Below are 19573 nucleotides of genomic sequence, written 5' to 3'. Positions count from 1 at the left end.
ATAATCCCAATCAGCCGCTCACATAAGGTGTTAACTAAATCATGCTTAAAAGGTACTTTATGTGCATAAAAGATTTCGGAGTCTTAAATGTGTCCCAGGACACAGATGTTCTGCTGCAGGACGGACAATCACTCTGTCTGACATACGAGGTAAATAATAAGAAAACATGGACTCACTGAGTTCAATCAGAAACATTCCAAAGCTCTTGATGGCGTTCTGTTTCCTCTCCTGCCACCATTGGTATGAATTCTCATCATTTTACGATTTATGTACAAAGGACTTTCAACGGAAACAAGACCGCAAGGGCTTTTTTGAAATGCTCCTCTTAGACAGGATGTTTGACTTTATTTGTACTGTAATACATGCTACTGTGTGACTGTACTTGTACTCTAACATTCTATCTAATAAATATATTCATCATGATCATCTGCTTCAGATTCTCTTTTGTCCCACCTGTCTATCCCTGCAGCATAAAGACAGAACTATGTACATATAAATCTAAACGTTCCTTTAAAGTCTCCTCTCACATTTATTCCTTTATGCATCTGCTGCTCCTCCGGGAGGAAATCTTCGGTTTATTCGACCTGCAGGAGCAGATTTTACGGCTCGGTTCATTGGAGCTGAATGACGCCTCAGTAATTGCTTATCAGAGACGCCGGTCGGCTCTGAATGAGGTCTGCTAATGGCTTCCGGCGCCGAGGAGGAATCATTGATCTGCCTTCGCAGGATATTTGGCTAATACTGCTTCTATAACCTTGATTTCCTCCCGACGCCAGCAGGGGCGTTGCAAAGCTTAAATCCCTCCACGTTGTGAGGCTGCAGGGTTCATCCATAATTCATGCGTGGCGGCGCTGAACAGATTGAAATGTCCCAGCTCAGGCTGGTGCCGACGGAGAGGACGACGGCGGAATGAGTTGGGATTACTCAGACGCATCCCGGGTTCAAGCCCACTCCTGAACAATGAGCTAATCTCCGGCCTTATTCCGGCTCCGAACACTCGGGCCCGTCAGAAACCCGCCTTGGAGCAGATTACAGACGCCTGACGGTGTTGGGGATTTGGGATTTGTTCATCATGTGTCAGAGGGCGGAGAGAGGCGGCAAAGGTTAAGAAGTGGAGGTCAGGGTTCTCTCCGCTGGGGGGGGGGGGGGTCAGATTATGTCGCCATGCAAAGGCGGCGTTCACTAAATTTAATTTGTGTCATCTGAAAAGATTAAGTAAAAGACTGTTTTCTTATTCTGTACCTGTCAAAAACAACACCTGAAGGGTGTGCAGCCCCGCCCCCAAACAGCTACCTGATGTCACCTGTTGTTAGCGATGCTAGGCTAAAGCAGCGTTAGCTGTGGATGAAGCTCCTCGGCTTTCTTTCTGCGGTGATAAAGAGACTGGAGGACGACTGGAAGATGAGTTATGCGTGAACACGCCCCTTTCTTGATGGCGTTAAAGGTCAGGAAGTGATCACCCAGCAGAGGAATCACCGCAGCACCGATAATATCAGCCGTGACTGATTCGCCGAGCCGAACCGAGGCACGATTGTTTTATGGTTCCCATTTGCTTCTCTCGTCTGATGATTTCTAATCGCCCGGCGTTCCTGGATAGATCGGCGGCCGAGCCATCGCTCACGCCGGCGCGCTCGGAGGAAGCCGTAAAGCGGCTCGCAGCTTTTCTGAAAGTCAGCCAGAAGCCATTTTTTAATTCAGTCTCAGAAGTCCTTTTAGTTTTTGTCATGTTTACTCATCGTTATTGTCAGTTTAGCATGCTAGCACGCGAAACGCCTTTTATCAATGGACGCCTCTGTGGCGGCGGCTGCTCGGCTCCAGTCTGGATTCGGTACGCGCCATCAGTATTCCCTCGGCCTCCTGGTGGAACTGGCAGAGGCAGGACCGTTGGGCTGTTCCTGGACCCGGGCCCCCTCCCCGGGCCCACAGCGTCCCTCATATTAGCTCCATCTGTATCTGACTATTTACCCTGACACGTTTTGGCTGTGTGCTTTTAAATATCACAGCTGGTCACAAACAAATCTGTCCCAAAAGTGATTTTTGTGGTTGTTGTTGTTGTTGCCTTAAGTTTAGTGCCGCGGCGATAAATAGCCCCCGTCGTCCCAGTTGAAGGTCTGCTGTCCCCAGACGTCCCGCCTGCTGCCCGTTTCTGGCCTCCTGTTTCTGACAGCAGTGGGAAATATCCAACCTGAGGGTTTTCAAAGGCCTCTCAGAGAGGAGCTCGCTGCTAGCTGCTGCTAATGCTGCTAGCTGCTGCTAGATGCTGCTAGCTGCTGCTAGCTACTACTAGCTGCTGCTAGATGCTGCTAACTGCTGCTAATGCTGCTAGCTACTACTAGCTGCTGCTAGCTGCTGCAATCTCCATCCAGCCTGCATGCTTTGTGCTCATTTAACCGTTAGCTTTTGTTCAAAATCAGACAAAACAATTTTTTTAACTAAAAAGCTAAAAAGTGATATTAGCCTCCAATTATTACCTCCGCCAAGGAGGTTCTAGTTTTTGTTTGTTTGTTTGTTTGTTAGCGGGATTACGTAAAAGATGCTGTACCCTCTGAACCAGTTGTGGTCGTAACACAAGGACTGTCTGATCGCGGTTTCTGCAGCGTCTTTCATCCGGAAGACTGAATGTGAGGGATGTCAATGACTTCCTCTTCCTCTTCCTCCACCGGGGAGGAAGGAGCTGTTTGTTTTCTAAATATTCCTCCACTTAAAACGTCCCTCTCCATTTTCAAAAATTACACCCATTAAAGAAAATGCAGCGTTTCTCTCTCTCTGCTGTTTGCGTGTTTCTAAAGTGTCTCCTGCTGCTTCATCAACTCTCTCAGCGGTTTGCAGACCCCCCCCCCCCAAATACCCTCATAAAGCCCCCCCACCCCAGAATCTAACCTGTTTGCTGCCATCTGCTCTCGATACCTGCTTCGCCTCACAAACAGCTAAATTGCTTGTTTGTTGACGGAGCGTCGGCTGAAGCTTCGTACGTTTCAGCCTCTTGAACAGCAGAACTCAAACAAACCGGGTCAGGACCCAGGGAACCTCTGGTTCCGACGGGGACCTCAGGAGAGGTGTTTCTGGCCGAGAGGTTCAAGGGACGTTGGAATCCTTACCTCCGTATCGAAGGAAATGAATGCAGGAAATCATTCCGAATGGAAAAACAGCAGAAAACGTGCCTGACTGTGTTTCACTCAATCAATCAATCCTCCATCTAATCAGCATTCATTGATCGTGAGTCCAGGCAAAGTTCAGATGGGCTCTCATATTCATCTGAGAAAGATTCTGAGGCCCAAAAAATCAATTCATACAGTTTAAATGAGCTCAGACCTTCAGCGGGAAACACACAAACACACGCACACACACACACGCACACACACACGCACACACACACACACACACGCACACACACACACACACACACGCACACACACACACACACGCACACACACACACACACACACGCACACACACACACACACGCACACACACACACATATGCACACACACACACACACACGCACACACACACACACACACACACACACACACACACACACGCACACACACACACACACCATTCGCTGCGGTATCAATGGATTTGGCTGCGGTCACCGATCAGCTTATTGGTGATACAGTAGATTACTACTGTGAGTAATGCGCTGCCCTCTGCGCCATGTCGGCTATGCTAACACTCCATATGCATTACAAAGATTAGCGACGCCACTCTGGCCTCTGGCTGGGCTCTATTGACGATCTGGATGCCGTATCAATGGACCTGACCGAGTGCAGGCAGGAATCAAGTAATTGATACTACATTAGACTGCCGGACGACAGCCGGCCATCCGTCAGGCAGAGCCGGCCGGACTGGGCCTCAGCACCGATCGATTGGAACATGAGTCCCGGGAGAAACATCTACAAGCCATCAATTAGCAGTTCCTTTCATCTTACTGACAGTGAGTTTGTCTTAAAGGGTTAACTGGATTTAAGTTATGGATGACCATAAAGGATCTGTATACGTGATCAATGAACTTGTAATCCATATCCTTTATGTAAATGATCTGTTTCCATGTGGAGCCTTTGATCCTCATTGATCGACTGTATTGGTATTTATAATTTACTCTAAAATGATTGACACAAAAGCCACGTGGCCGAGCGCCGGCTTTGCTCGGCGGCGCGCTCGCGGCACAAATCCGATCAATCGCTGCTCCTCTGTGGACGAGAGGCTCTGCAGAAACAGCTCCTTCCTCTTCCACGCGTCACGTGACCACGTGCTGCTTCAGCCGGCCGCCGCCTCTCGCACGCTGCGGTGATCTCACGGCGCCTGATGAAACGCAGACGGTAAAGCCACGGAATTAGCTTCTGCTGTGCAACTTATTGATTCTGCACAATTTCCAGCGCCGACCATTTGTCAGAGGCGGGGCTTTAAATCCCAGCCGGAGCGACGGCGCCGCTTCCGGCTGCATGTTTACTGTGAGTTATTGCATTAGCCACGCAGAGGCAAACGCGTAAACAGCCTCAGCAGAGCAGGACGGGAGGCGCCGTTTGTTTTCTCCAAGGCGAGACCTTGGCGTTTGCCGTAATGACATTTTCAGCCGCCTCCTCCCCGCTCCTCTCCCGCCTCCTCCCCCGTTTATCTCCTCCCGGTGTGTTTACTCCTGCTGTTCTGGAAGACTGAGGCCTCCTGACGTCTCATTTAACGGCGGCGCGTCTGAGGGCCGTGATCTGATCTACCCTCCGGGCTCGTTCGCCGCCAACACCCCGAGCGAAAACGGCGCTCGCCGACCGCGGAGCGTTCCACAGCCGGAAAAAAAACAACAACAAAAAACACCGGAAGGAACACAGGTTTTGTTTTCCTGAAACATTCGAGAGGAAACGGGTTCGGGTCGCCGATGCATGTTGAAAATAATCACGTCAAATGTCGCGGGTTTTAGTCTCTGCAGGCTCATTGGCCACCGCCACCAGAGTCTGGACTCCTGAGGGATTTATCTCCCCGAGGAGTCAGAGACTTTCCGACAGATTAATTATCATCCATCACCTGATAAGAAACGATTATCCTCACTTCATTTGTCTCCTGATTGAATTCTAAACACAGACGGAAGGAGCATTAACATTTAGAAGGACGTTCAATCAGAAAGGATCCGCTCAGCTTCACAAAAGAAAATCCGGTTCCCGATCAATGAAGTCATTTTCACATTAACTTCTGGTCTGCTTCCAACACACCTCCAACAAAAGAGCCGAACATCTTTTGTGTTGCGGTTCTGAGGTGACAAACGGGAGATAACAGCCGATGAGTAAGAGGTCAAAGGTCATGCTCCAGCCTCGTTGTCTTGTCAGCAGGGCGGGGCTTAAGACCATGACAAAAACACCTGAGGAGGGGGCGGTCCCTGAAGACGACCCACCTGATAAACTCTCCCGCTGGTTAAATCTCAATCAGCAGACCTGATTGGATCGAAGGCGCTGACGTCGTCAACCTGCGTGATGTCATCGCGACGACGGGCTGCTGCTCCACTCTGATTGGACGGTCTGCAGGTGCTGTTTACTAAATGAGCTGATCGCCGAGAGGCCCCAGAGGACATTAAATCGCTACATTTATCACTAACGCTCACGATCAATCACCTAAACGGGACCGTGAAAGCACAGAGCCCGATAGTCAACGAAGCCGCCGCCCACCTCAGGGACACGCCTTTAATGAGGTCGACCTGCTGCTACCGAGGATGAAACATCAAACGCGCCGTGTTTTATTCAGGTGACGTGATTGGCCGAGCCTCATCACGTGACCCCAGGACCAGGAGAACCCGGAGCTCATTGGATTCATGAGGAGTCTGGTAGTTGTTCTAGATCCGGGTCCCCTTCAGGATCCAGATCAGGACCTTCAGGAGGTAAACGTGAATCAGATTCGTGGATCGGATCTCAATCTGGATTATCCTAATCTGTGACCTCACAGCGAGAGGAGACGGAGGAGAGTCATCCCTCCATCCGTTCGGCACATTTCACTTCCACGGCGCAAAAAGCTGTTTAATATTCCTTCGTCTAACTTTCCACACGAAACAGTCAAGTGCTGTTTTTGTTTCTATGGTTACGGGTAGAATGCGGTCTCTGGTTTGCAGAGCGCGTTTTCAGGGACCGGCTGGATGAAGCTTTCACGTTATTCCGTTTGTAGATGTTGAAAGGCGAGTAATTATCAGGGAGCTTTTACAGAGCTCTCGTAATAGTTCAGTCGTTTAGTCGAAGCCTCGAGGATGAATTAAAGGTAATAATAATAATAATAATAATAATACCACCCATGCGTGTGCGGTGGGAGATCAATCAGCGTGACTGACGTGTTTTAGTATCGGTCACGCCCCCCCTCCTCAGGTCGACCTCTACGGGACGACCGGTGGCTGGAGACACGCCTCGACCTCCAAACCCTCGCTCCTCCACGCTGCTCCTGCAGCCTCATCGGCGAGCAGAGGAGGAGCTGGGCACCAGCCGGGACTCCCACCGCTCCTCCTCTGGATCATTTTATAAGTGGTACCATTCAAACACCAATGGAGGAGTTGTGTATATATTATATTATATTATATTATAGTGTCTGTTGTTTACATAGTTTACTGCTACATAACGTCTCTCAAGTCGACCTTCAGCGACTCCGTGGCCTGTGCTGTTTGTTTGTTGTTTGTTTGTTGGTTGGTTGTTTGGTTGGTTTTTGGTTGTTGGTTGTTTGTTGTTTGTTTGGTTGTTTGCTCCTTCGGCTTCCTTTGACTTCAGCGACTTGTAAATTCTCTTAAATTGTTCTTACAACAAACCTCATTTGGTTTCCTTTGAAGCGCCGCCGCCTTCGGCGCGTCAGGCTCCGCCCCCCTTTCTAACGATAACAAGATAAATGAACGCGTTATCTCCAGATCACAAAACGACGACGTTGTGATGTGAGAAGACGGCCCGTGAAGAAATAGCTGCGCCTTCGGCTTGAGCAGGAACCAGATGAAAGCGCGGCTGTTCTCCTGCCTCCTCCTCCTCCCGTGACATCACGGGAGGAGGAGGAGGCAGCTGCTAAGACTCCTCCAGGACTCCTGATGAATTAATGATGAAGCAGCATCCGGAGAAAAATCCTGCAGCCTTGTCGTGTTGATCGGCACTCAGAGAGCCAGGTGCTCCTCCAGGTGTTCCTCCAGGTGTTCCTCCAGGTGTTCCTCCGGGTGTTCCTCCAGGTGTTCCTCCAGGTGTTCCTCTGGGTGTTCCTCCAGCCCGCCCCCCACGCTCCTGGGGTCCCGCTTCCTGTTCAGGGTGGCTGGGCTCAGCCTTGGAGGTTGAGGGCTCCTCGGGGGGGGGGGATCAGAGGAGAGCTGCTGCTCGGCGTGATGCCTCCGGGGCGCCTCCCTTTGAGGGTTTCCGAGGAGGGCCTGGGGTAGACCCTGGAACGCCTCAGGGTCCTCCAAGGCGAGCCGGAGAGGATGAACGGACGGATCCTTTCATGTTCGGCACAGACGTGATGCTACTTCCTGTCTCTCAAACCCGGTTGCCATGGTTTCCACCTTCGGGCTCCTGATTAGTTTTCCTATCTGGGCAGTCTGTGGACGTGTTGGCCGGCGGCGTGACGCCATCGGAGCGCTCCTGGCATGGCGTGCTCTGTTGGAGGTGGAGGGCCGCGGCGGCGTGTTGCTGCTCTGGATGCTCCAGTGGGCGGCGCTCCCGTGTGGCGTTGCTCCTCGTATAAAAGCGTTCTGGAATCTCGGCGTGTTAAAAGCGCCGTCACTTGAGCAAAACGCAGGCTGGTGGCGTTGGCGCCGCTCAGCCGCGGATGAGACGCGTCCTCGCCAGGGTCCGTTTGAGGTTCGTAGCGAGAGATAAGGAGGAGGCGCCGAATAAGGAGGAACATAAATAGTCAATGTCATCCAAGAGCAGCCACTCGGGGAGCTCGATGAGAACATCAAAGGACTCAAGCCAAGGCTGCCGACAGCAGAGACACGAAGCATCAGGAGAGGAGAAGACTTTGATTCCAGCTCCGAGTGAGACAAGGACAAGTTCTCGTGTCCTCTCGTCTGCAGCTGTGGGTTAGAGTCCGTGACGCGGTCCTGCACAAGTCCCTTAAATAGTCCCGCCTGGACCCTGTTCGGGTCCCGTTCAGTTTGTCTTTGGGATCATTGCTGCCCTCCGGTTGTGCGAGTCATCCGGCAACCTCCTGCCATCGAATCCGTCATCCGCCGCTCCGTCCCTGGACTTCTCTCCCTCCGTCTTCCTTCAGGCTGATTGGAAATAAAATTAAAGGCCTTTTTCTTCAGAGCCAATTTTATTAGCAATTTCAGTTCAGGAGGCCCAAATTTACTGCTCACTGAGGCGTCATTAATTTATGTAATGTAGCACGGGGGGGCCGCGGCTCGGCTTTCACGGGGCAACCCGGGGCAGATAAATAACCTTGATTGATTCCAACACGCTCCAGCCTGTCTGCCCTAATCAGGCTGCTATAAATGCCTCTTTAAGCTAATCAATCTCTCAACCCGCCATAGATTCCTCTGCAGAGCCGATCGATTGATTTAGTTTACCTGCAGCCTGCTGAAACGATCCTATCCGTAAAATCTTCCTCTCGTCGCTCCCCAGCTCGCCGTGATGAACGATCGCTCCGTCCAATCAATCCCGTTTAGATACGCTCTCCGAGGGGGAGGGGGGGGGGGGGGTGGATTCCAGGAGGCGTTCAACTCAAGGTTATTGTTTCCCGGGTCGGGCCGGAGAAACATTTCAGGTGTCTCTCAGATAGAAGAAGAAGAAGACGGTTTGGGCTTTGATCTCCCTGCTTTATTGTGACAGTTTCCTCTTGGCACTTCCTGTCCCCCCTCCCCCCCCCCCTCCCCTGATTGGTCTCACCCGGAGTCACGCTCGATCTGATATTTCATCACGAGCCTGTTTCTACTTCAGCATCAGGAAACACGCAGACGCGTGATGAAGAGGGACGATTTAAAAACAGTTCAACCAGAGCCTCAAAGTGCGCCTCAGGTGTGACGTCAGTACCCCCCCCCCCCACCACCACCACCACCACCACACACACACACACACACACTTTATCACAACGTGCAATTTCTAAAAAGTCCAACAGCGCCCCCCCGAGGCTCGGCGCAGCGACACCTGAACAGACAGGTGAAGGGAGTTTCCTCTTCCTTCTCCGGTCCGTTTTCAGCTCCTCTTCATCGCCTCGAGACGAAGGTTTGACTTCCGGAGCTTGAATCTGAGCCGTCAGATTTGAGGAACGTTTACGGCCCTGAAAGGAACCCGAGCTCATATTTCTGCTTCCTCTCCTTTAAATCAATCGAGACGCCTCCTCCTCCTCCTCCTCACAGATGTATCTCAGCCTCCTCCTCCTCTTCCTCACAGATGTATCTGAGCCTCCTCCTCCTCCTCACAGATGTATCTCAGCCTCCTCCTCCTCTTCCTCACAGATGTATCTGAGCCTCCTCCTCCTCCTCCTCCTCCTCATAGATGTATCTCAGCCTCCTCCTCCTCGGTCCACGCCGTCTCACAGACGGAGTGGACCAAGTCTTTGTGGGCGTTACCTTCATTTGACAGCAGCGCCTCCTCCGTGGGCGGGACTATCTCGTGTGTGTCAGAGGAGGGCGGGGCGATGGCTGCTCTGTTCCCAGACGTGGACAATGAAGGCTGAGTCCTGGGATTTCCAGGTTCCGCCTCCTCCTCCTCCTCCCCAACCACGCGACAGTTGGTGAGGAGCGGCGGCAGGGGGATGCTCCGCGCCAGCTCCTCCATGTGGCGGGCAAACTCCAGCGTCTTGAACTGCGTGACCTTGGCGAGCTCCAGCGTCTTGGCCGACGTGACGATGGGAATCCGTTTGGCGACCTCGATCGCCCTCTGCAGCTTCTCGGCGCCGTCGGTGTGGAAGAACTCGTTGATGGCGCGCTCCGTCTTCCTCAGGTGGCTGCTGACCATGCAGAGCAGCGTCACGTTGAGGATCATGGTGACAGAGAACGCCACCAGGCAGACGACCACGAAGTGCAGCCCGAGGCCGCTGTGGGTGAGGGCGACCCGCAGGGTGACGCTGTAGGAGGAGGAGGAGGAGGAGGAGGCGCAGGTGTAGCGGCCGCGGTCCTCGAAGGACACCGGGGTGATGTTCAGAGCTCCGCCCTCCTGGATCTGCCACTTCCCACCTGGAGCCAAACACAGCAGAACCCAGGACAGAGACGGGTCATGTCTGGAATCTGACCCGCTGCAGACCGGACACAGAACCGGTCCGGGTCACGCCCCCCTCTGTGCCGACTCACCGATCAGAGGCCCTTTGGAGCTGAACCACGCCACGCCGCCGCGGCCGCCGGTGACGTTGCACTCGATCAGGACGCTGGACCCCTCCTTCGCCACCACGACCCCGGCCGGACGCAGGAGGGACGCCGGGTCGGCATCCGACCGGTTCTGAGCTCCGCCTGCCCTCCGGCCGCCGAGCAGCAGGACGGTGAGGAGCAGCTGGAGGATCATGTCAGCAGGAGACGGACCTGCAGGAGAACTGGAGTCAGGGCTGGAGCAGTCTGGATCTGGATCTGGGTCCTCCGAGACGCCTGGAACAACCTGCCGGTCCGGTTCCTCCAGGGACCGTGTGCAGGTCCCTGGAGGAACCGGACCGGCTTCACCCCCGACTCAACGCGAACGTGGATCCGAACACACTTTTTATGTTTTAGATTCTCTCGCAGCATTTTATTTAAAATCTGAAAAATATGTCAACGAAAGTTTACACAGCAAAGTTAAAAAAATAAAAGTGTTCTGACAGAGAGAAATAAATCTGACTGGTATCTTTGACTTTTCACTGCTTCATGTTAAAAATAAACTGGATTGATCGAGTTTCCCTGATCACATCCCTCAGGTAAAGCCACAGGTAAAGCCTCAGGTAAAGCCTCAGGTAAAGCCCCAGGTAACTCCGGAGCAGTGATTCCACCTGCTGGGACAGCGGCCTAAAACATCCAATAATCGATGGAAATGAACAACAAACAGTTTATAAATAATGATGTTAATCAATATGAAGTCCTTACTGTCCTGGTTTAGCCTCAGACGTTGAAACAAAGCGAATGCAGACCTCTGGCACAGTTTACTTCCTGCTTCAGGTGTCACTGAGTAGGCGGGGCTTCAGGTGGAATAAAGTATGTCACACGACGTAATGTTTGTTACTTTAAAGATATCAAACAGGGCGAATAGTTAATTTTTAATTAATTGAAATGTTGAATATTGAAAATATGTTGTTTATCTTTCATTGTTTATTATCCAAGGCTGAGTAAACATCAAATAATGTAAACAATAAAGTGTGAAATGCATTTTTATGTAACTACAGACTTTAGTTCTGTAATGATTGCTAACATGTTGTTTGTATTTGTGTTAGTCTAATACAAAAGCAACCGGTTAACTGTTAACGGTTAACAAATATGTATATTTTTATTTGTGAAATCGGTACTCTTATTTTTCTTAAGAGGTTGGTAGTTTTATTTTGACGATACCGGACGTCTTGCCTGCCAAACGCATCAAAGCGAGAGAGCGGAAGTGAAGCGATTTGCCTTCAAAATATAAGCATAACACCGGGGTCCACTACGTCACTAAATGCCATGCAAAAATTATTCAGACGAGTCAAATAGTTTTTATATAAATGTAAAGATTATATTTAATATGTTTTACGCTCTAAAGTTTACGCTGTTCTTTGTTTTACCTATTTATTCTGAAATCACAAACCGGAACTAGCTTCGACCGTGGCTAACAATTTGTAAAAACACAATGTGACGTGGCTGATCACGGTGGACCAACACAGCGAGAAGACCTATTAAACCGTGTATTGGAAAACTAGAACTTGTGACACCTGCAAGTAATCGATTAAGCAGTAATAAAGACCGGAAGCTGGCCGCTAGCATACCGTAACTAACTAGCATCAGGGCTTTAGCAGCAGAAAAGGTGAGTCTGTCAACAACCCATCATGCTTTCATGCTGAAGTGACGTCATCGATGACTATTAAAACGTAATATTTACTAGAGACCGGAGAAAACACACTTTCCGTTCCTTCCGGTCATGCTAGCATGAAAACTAAGTTAGCCGTAGCTCAGTAGCGAGCCGTGACGCAACAGGCCTGTTATTTCCTATTGCAGCAGCAGCTGGGGCTGATTATCGGGTTCAGAGTGTGTGTGAGGTTCTGCTTTGAGGTGTTCCGGTCGCACAGAACACGGAACACACGGGGGGGGGGTCGGACCTCTTCTGTTAGTGCATCTCCAGCTGAACGCACACACACACACACACACACACCTGTTGTTGAATGTCCTGTAACTGCAGGTAAACTGTTTCCTCTGCGTTAGACGGTGACGGGATGAACGTCCCGGTACCGGATGAGCGGCGTTTACCCGGTTAGTTATCTGGCTGACGGGTTTCATCCTGTTTCAGGCACGACGCCGACATGTCAGCCGGGGGCGTGGCGGCGCCACCGCCGGTCCAGGATGCTGCTCCCGACGGCTCCTCGCCGACCGCGCCGGATGTTTCCACCGATGTGGCCCCGACGAGGAGAGCCAGGAGGAGGCCGGACTCGCCGTCCGCTGCCGAAGTCGAGGACGCGGCGAACGCCGCGGAGCAGCCGGCGAAGGCACTGACCAGACGCCACCGACTCCCGTCTGAAAACGTGTCTCTCATCTCACGTCCGTGTCGTCTTCCGCTCCCCTGTCTCAGGCGTCCACTGTGTCTCAGGCCGGCTGGGGTTACTGGGGCAGCTGGGGACAGTCCATCTTGTCCACGGCGACGGCTACCGTGGCGACCGTGGGTGGGTGCCGAGGCCGAGGCCGGCCTGGTCTTCGTCCTGCGGCTGCAGCCGTCCTCGTCTCATCGCCGCTTGTTTCTGCCGTCCCGACAGGACAGGGTCTCACTCAGGTGATGGAGAAAGCCGAGACATCGCTGGGGATCCCCGGTCCCGCCGAGACGGGTGGCGTGTCGATCGGCGCCGCAGCCGGCAGTCAGACGGGCGACGCGGACGGGGGCGCCATGGGGATGCTGACGTCTCTCACCAGCGCCGTCCAGAGCACCGTGAGCAGACACGTTCTGGTTCTGGTCCTTGAAACGGACCCTCCGCGCTAACGCCGGCGTCCCGCCCCGCCCCTCAGGGGAAGACGGTGATCAGCGGCGGTCTGGACGCCCTGGAGTTCATCGGGAAGAAGACGATGGACGCGATAGCAGAAGGAGATCCCGGCTTTAGGAAGACCAAAGGACTGATGGTCCGGAACGCCACGCTGTCCCAGGTAGAGCGGCGGACCGGACGCCCCGCCTCTTCTGTCTGGTTGGGTCCAGGAGGAAGAGGAAGAGGAAGAGGAAGATGCTCGTGTGAATAACGTCCGTCTCCGTCCTCCAGCTCTCTGGCCGTTTGTCTTTCAGGTGTTGAGGGAGGCGGGGGAGCGGGAGGAGCTGCAGACGCCGGAGAAACGGTCCGAGTCGGAGGAGAAGGCGGCGGCTCATTATGGGATGCTGTTCGATGAGTTTCAGGGTCTGGCTCACCTGGAGGCCCTGGAGATTCTGTCCCGGGAGAGCGAGTCCAAGGTGGGAGGGGGGGGGGACGCGTCCTGAGCTGTCTCTGGGGGACCCTTTGAACTGACGGGGTCTGTGTGTGTGTGTGTGTGTGTGTGTGCGTGTGTGTGTGTGTGCGTGTGTGTGTGCGTGTATGTGTGTGTGTGTGTGTGTGTGTGTGTGTGTGTGTGTGCGTGTGTGTGCCTCTCTGTGTGTGTGTGTGCCTGTGCCTGTGCCTGTGTGTGTGTATGTGTACGTGTGTGTGTGTGTGTGCGTATGTGTACGTGTGTATGTGTGTGTGTACGTGTGTGTGCGTGCGTATGTGTACGTGTGCGTGTGTGTGTGCGTGCGTGCGTGTGTACGTGTGTGTGCCTGTGTGTGTGTGTGCGTGTGTGTACGTGTGTGTGTGTGTGTGTGTGTGCGTGCGTGCGTGTGTGTGTGTGTGCGTGCGTGCGTGTGTGTGTGTGTGCGTATGTGTACGTGTGTGTGTGTGTGTGCGTGTGTGTGCGTGCGTGTGTGTGTGTGTGCGTGCGTGCGTGTGTGTGTGTGCGTATGTGTACGTGTGTGTGTGTGTGTGCGTGTGTGTGCGTGCGTGTGTGTGTGTGTGCGTGCGTGCGTGTGTGTGTGTGCGTATGTGTACGTGTGTGTGTGTGTGTGCGTGTGTGTGTGTGTGTGTGCGTGCGCGCTGCAGGTGAAGTCGGTCCTGACCACCTTGTCTGGAGACGAGCTGCTTCAGCTCAGGGAGGAGCTTCAGCTCATCAAGGACTCGTTCTCCCTGGTGGAATTTGATGATGATGATGAGGAGGAGGAGAGGAAGGGTAAGGTCTCTGAATGAGTTCTGACGGGGGGGGGGGGGTCGAGTTTCCGGCGTCGAGCCTGAGACGAGCCTCCTTGTTGATCTCCTTTTATTTTTCAGATGAGGATGGCTCAGAGTTCGAGGGGGGGGTGACGGAGGCCTTGGGGGCTCTCGGCGTCTCTGCCTCAGCTGACGCGCTCGTCCAGGTACCGACCGACGCTCGCTTCAAATCAAACTTTATTGACAAAGGCCTCATAAACCTGCTCGACGTCCATCAGGCCTGTAAGGACGCCTGCAGCCGGATCGCCCGCATGGCGGGAGCCCAGGAGGGGGAGGGGCACAGGTTCTCTGTGGAGGTAGGCATGATGATGATGATGATGATGATGATGATGATGAAGCAGCGCCTCTCTGATGAAGGAACCTTTACCTGCAGGAGGTTCACGCCGCCGCCATCCGGACTCTGGCTCTGCTGACGGCTCGCTCCATCCAGCTGTTCCACAAGCTAGCGGAGAGCGTCCTCTCCTCCGGCGGCGGCGGCGCAGAGGCCGTCGCCCTGTCCCAGTAAGGCAGCTTCTGATTGGGCGGCCGCCCCTCCCCCAGGCGCACCTGTCCTTTAAACATCTCCGTGTCTGCAGGCTAACTGTCGTCCTGTGTAAAGAAATCTCACTGCTGTCCAAGAAGTTCACTTCCTGTTTAACGGCGGCGGGCGTAAGTCTTCAGAGGACGATCAATAAATGTCTTTTCTGACTAATTGATTTTTTATTTGTCTGTCGATCTCGGACGAAGCGGATCGTAAAGCGCTCTGAATGTTCTTCTGTGCAGGCGAACGAGACGGGCGACGTCCTCAACCCGCTGATAACGGGAGTGTTTTTAGAGGTGTGTCTCTCTCACACACACACACACACACGTTGCCATAGTAACCTGCCTTGACTCTGTATCGGTACAGATTTATATCGCTAATATAAATGTTCTGCAGTTTGTTTATTCTATCCAACTTCCTGTTTACCTGTTTGAACGGCAACGCGGCCCGCGTTGGATGCTAACGCTAACATTAGCGCTCGCCCGAGGGGACTCGGATTGACCTGCGTCCTTTATCGAGTCATTGAACACCTGGATGACTCCAGATGTGCTGCTGCAGCAGATGAGCGGATTCTGCCGTCGTGCTTCGGGGCATTAACCCTTTCAGGACATTAACCCTTTCCCTGCTCGTCTTCATCGACCTGGAGTGAAAGCCTGAGGACGTTTTCCGTCTTGTCGTCCGCAGGCCTCCAACAGCGCTTCCTACATCCAGGACGCTTTCCAGCTGCTGAAGCCCGTCCTGGAGATCTCCCACATCCGGAGGCGGGAGGAGTCCGGCGAGCAGTGACCCCGCCCACCGCCGCCACGACCCGGGACGTCTCGGGCCTGGATGAGGGATGTGTTTTTGTAAAGCAGTGTTAACTTCAGGGTCCTTTGTCGTGGGATGCGAGCTGAGGCAAACGGGAAGCGGCGTTGTCACGGTAACGACTCGTGCTTCTGCGCCGATGACATCAGGATCCAATTTCCCGTTGCTGCTGCGACTTGAGGCATTCAAGTGCGTCCTTCTTGCAGGGAGCTCGTTATTCTGAGGACCCTGAATGCACCGTCACACGGTTTTTACAGCCTCGTCCTTCGATCCCGAGCAGACCGGCTGTCGGTGTGGATTTAATGAGGCGACGATCAGGACTGACCTCGGACCAGAACCGTCGTCATCAGCCCGACAGAAGTTTCATCCAGTCGGTCTTCTGTCGGGTTCATTTCTTTTTCTCTTTGTCACCTGTTTGAGCTGAATTCTTATAAATTTGCTTTTATAAAGGTTAGACCTGTGATTTCTATGTTTGAGTGGAATTCTGGATGTAATTTGTCATAGTTTAGAAATGCATCAATCATTTTGGTAAAACCACGGGGGTGGGGCTAGCATTGTGGCTAGGACGTTCCCAATAAAGAGACGTCTCAAACTTCGCTTTCTTCATTGAATTGGGATAGTTTCTGTTGTAGGAAACAATTTTTGGTTGAGGTGTAAAGAAAACTGCTAAAATGTAAAACCTAAAGTTTGGCCCTGACAAGTTTTTGTGGATAAAATACACATCAAAAAATGTTAAACGTAGGATATCTGCAAAAAACCCTGGGATCACAAAGACGATGAGTATAAGTCTCGTTTTAACAACAAGTACAACAACTTGTAACAGGTGAAATACCTTTACTTAAGTAAAAGTATTTTGAGCGTCCTCTCAGATGTGATGATGTATCAGCAGTATGAATTTAAATTACTGAGAGGTAAAATACGAGTACTTTGGATGTTTATTTTAGTATTTGTGTTCATATGTAATTATATTATAAATTTATATATGAATTAATTTTAAAAACAGTTCAATTAATTTGAGTAAAACCGTGTAAACTACTGTATCGTCTGTAATTACGTCATTGCGTTTGAAATCCGCTTGGTGGCGGTGAGCATATTTACCGTTTAACGACGACTCGCCATAGACAACGAGGAAGAAGAAAAGAGGCGCTATTAGCTAACTTCGCAGGTTGCGCCGAAAACACTCAGAGGTAAACGGACGTTTTGTGCTTTTCGCTGAGACCCGCCGTCCCGTCTTCATCGAGACGATGCGTTCGTTAAACATTCGCTCCGGTCTTGTTAGCTTAGTGAAGCTACGGTTAGCTTGGTGACGCTACGGTTAGCTTAGTGAAGCTACGGTTAGCTTGGTGAAGCTACGGTTAGCTTATACACGTCCGTTAGCCGTTGAGCTAAACACCAAGCTAGCTGATGCTTCAGTAGTTAGCTTTAACGGGAGATTAAACTTTGTTTTCGCTAAAGCCCCCCCTCCTCCCCCTACTTTTAAAAACCCGTTTTCTAAACACACAAAGAACATATTATTATTAAAATGAGTTGCTTTTGGTCTTTGCATTAAAGCTAAGTCTGTTGTGAACAATCCTCAGGGGGGGGTCAGATTTGAACAATATCTCAGAAGTGGTCTGATAAACCACTTCTGAGATATTGTTCAAACGCTGAGCCGACCTTCATGGACTTCCTTTAGCCGAGGTTCTTCTGTGGAATGCTGTGAAACCAAACTGGACCTTCTAGATCAGCAGACCCCCCCCCCAACATGAAGCGTGGCCTTGGTGAGGATCTGGGGCTGTCCCCTTCCTGGTCCACTGGAAACCTGCAGCCTGTAGATGGTCCATCAAGGATCAGGAGGTCCAGGAAGAAAACATCTCCATCCGTGAGGAAGAGGAAGATGAAGCTGGGCCATCGTTGGGCTACGATCCAGAGCAGCCCTGGTTCCAGGAGGATCATTCTGGGGTCTCCTGAACTCGAGGAAGGGGGTCACAGGAACAGTTCCAGCCGACGTCGAGTCCACGGATTTAGACGGATTCCGACCGTGTTCTAAATCGAGCATTAAACTCTGCATGTCGACGTTTACATCGTTTATTCTCCTCTGGTGCGTTTAAACGGCGTCAGGATTAGCTTTGAAGTATTTAATCAAAGGAAAAGGAACAGAAGGATTATTTTAGTTTCTCCGGATCCTCATCTAAAGGTTCTAGATTGTTCCTGGTACTCGCTAACGGCCGTCTCTCCTCCTCCAGAGTCGCCCTCCTCCACGCCCCTCTGGCCCCGCCCCCTCCTTGAGCGCCGTCGGGGGGTCGAGCTTCCTTCCTGGCCGCCAGCATGCCAGCCGCACTTCCAGATTCCAGCCAGATAATCTGTGAGGTCTGGGCGAGCAACGTGGAGGAGGAGATGAGGAAGATCCGGCAGATCATCCAGAGCTACAACTTCATCGCCATGGTGAGCGGGCGGGGCGGGCGGGGCCGGGCGCTTCAGCCGAAACGCGGCTTTACCTTGACGGGGTCGGGGGGCCGTTCTCGCTTCCCACCAGGACACGGAGTTCCCCGGCGTGGTGGTCCGCCCCATCGGGGAGTTCCGCAGCTCGGTGGACTACCAGTACCAGCTGCTGCGCTGCAACGTGGACCTCCTGAAGATCATCCAGCTGGGCCTCACCTTCATGAACGAGGGCGGGGACTACCCCCCCGGCACCACCACGTGGCAGTTCAACTTCAAGTTCAACCTGACGTAGGTGTGGGGGGGGGGGGGGGGGACCGGGTGGACCGGACTGGGCCTGACTGTCCCCTTCCTGCCCCCCCCCCCCCCAGAGAGGACATGTACTCGCAGGACTCCATCGACCTCCTGCAGAACTCGGGCCTCCAGTTCAAGAAGCACGAGGAGGAAGGAATCGAGACGCTCTACTTCGCCGAGCTCCTCATGACGTCCGGCCTGGTGCTCTGTGAGAACGTCAAGTGGCTGTCCTTCCACAGGTGGGTCCGATCGGAGCCCCCCCCGCGTTAAACGCCTGCTCGGACTAACCGCCTCGGCCCCGCCCCCTTCTGCTCCTCAGCGGCTACGACTTCGGCTACCTGGTGAAGCTCCTGACGGACGTGCGGCTGCCCGAGGAGGAGCACGACTTCTTCCAGATCCTCAACCTGTTCTTCCCCGCCATCTACGACGTCAAGTACCTGATGAAGAGCTGCAAGAACCTGAAGGTCGGTGGGCGAGGTTTGGCCGTCGCCGCGGGAACGCCGGTCGTTGACGTCTGTCTGTCCGTCCGTCCGCGCAGGGGGGTCTGCAGGAGGTGGCGGACCAGCTGGAGCTGAAGCGGATCGGGCGGCAGCACCAGGCCGGGTCCGACTCGCTGCTAACCGGGATGGCGTTCTTCAGGATGAAGGAGGTGGAGCCACGAACGCCGCCTCTCATCCCGAGCGAGGAAGCCGCCGCCTCATCGCTTCTCTCTTATCTCCCCTCCAGCTGTTCTTTGAGGATAACATCGACGACGCAAAGTATTGTGGGAGATTGTACGGCCTGGGATCGGGCTCCACCCAACCCCAGAACGGGATCTCCAGCTCGGGCGCCGAGGAGACGAACAACAAGCACTGACTGGGCGCGGCGCCCCCCCCCTCCCCCGACGGCCCCCGGGGACAGCGGACCCTTCGCCCGTTTCTTTTTAGTCGCTTTTATTGGGCGCGGCGCCGAACAGCCACAGCAGCTTTCTTTTAATCTGTCCAGACGCCGCACGGGACCAGATCCTGGATCAGACCGGACCCTCCCCGGTTCGGACCGCCCCCCCCCCACAATGACGATGAAACTGTTTTAGCTCCTTTCCACGCCGGGAAACTTTTAGCAGCGGCGTCTCTCCGGGCCGTCTGTCCTGTACGCCCCCCCGCTGCCGGTCCAAACGGTCCCCCGTCAGGTTTACACACGTTCCGGTTCCTGTTTTTATGTTCTACGTTGTA

The 19573-nt window shown here is 53.0% G+C and overlaps 3 protein-coding genes across 4 annotated transcripts; 2 read left to right on the top strand and 1 right to left on the bottom strand.

Annotated features, from left to right (window-relative positions):
* Positions 1–9015: 9015 nt before the first annotated feature.
* On the bottom strand, positions 9016–11018 carry LOC137900818 (microfibril-associated glycoprotein 3-like). The gene is made up of 3 exons (XM_068744960.1): positions 10983–11018; positions 10227–10451; positions 9016–10112 (listed from the first exon to the last, which is right to left on the bottom strand). Exons 2-3 carry the CDS (start codon positions 10432–10434, stop codon positions 9427–9429), a joined length of 894 nt encoding a protein of 297 aa, XP_068601061.1. The 5' UTR covers positions 10435–10451; positions 10983–11018; the 3' UTR covers positions 9016–9426.
* A 730-nt stretch (positions 11019–11748) lies between these two features.
* On the top strand, positions 11749–16229 carry fam114a2 (family with sequence similarity 114 member A2). The gene is made up of 13 exons (XM_068744648.1): positions 11749–11886; positions 12367–12598; positions 12646–12736; positions 12827–12996; positions 13074–13208; positions 13342–13503; positions 14162–14288; positions 14387–14472; positions 14545–14622; positions 14700–14827; positions 14902–14974; positions 15089–15142; positions 15531–16229. The coding sequence occupies exons 2-13, from the start codon at positions 12380–12382 to the stop codon at positions 15630–15632; spliced, it is 1425 nt and encodes a 474-aa protein (XP_068600749.1). The 5' UTR covers positions 11749–11886; positions 12367–12379; the 3' UTR covers positions 15633–16229.
* A 546-nt stretch (positions 16230–16775) lies between these two features.
* Positions 16776–19567, top strand: cnot8 (CCR4-NOT transcription complex, subunit 8). 2 transcript variants are annotated; one of them, XM_068744594.1, is made up of 7 exons: positions 16776–16837; positions 17876–18074; positions 18166–18359; positions 18440–18601; positions 18682–18826; positions 18901–19011; positions 19089–19275. In XM_068744594.1, exons 2-7 carry the CDS (start codon positions 17958–17960, stop codon positions 19215–19217), a joined length of 858 nt encoding a protein of 285 aa, XP_068600695.1. In that variant the 5' UTR covers positions 16776–16837; positions 17876–17957; the 3' UTR covers positions 19218–19275. The 2 variants fall into 2 exon arrangements, with proteins under 2 accessions (XP_068600695.1, XP_068600694.1); XM_068744593.1 differs by having other exon boundaries at positions 18901–19567.
* The last annotated feature ends 6 nt before the right edge of the window (positions 19568–19573 follow it).

This window comes from Brachionichthys hirsutus, chromosome 10, assembly GCF_040956055.1.
Source record: "Brachionichthys hirsutus isolate HB-005 chromosome 10, CSIRO-AGI_Bhir_v1, whole genome shotgun sequence".
Classification (NCBI taxonomy): domain Eukaryota; kingdom Metazoa; phylum Chordata; class Actinopteri; order Lophiiformes; family Brachionichthyidae; genus Brachionichthys; species Brachionichthys hirsutus.
The sequence above is the reverse complement of the archived record's forward strand: the minus strand, read 5'-3'. Positions and strand labels throughout refer to the sequence as shown.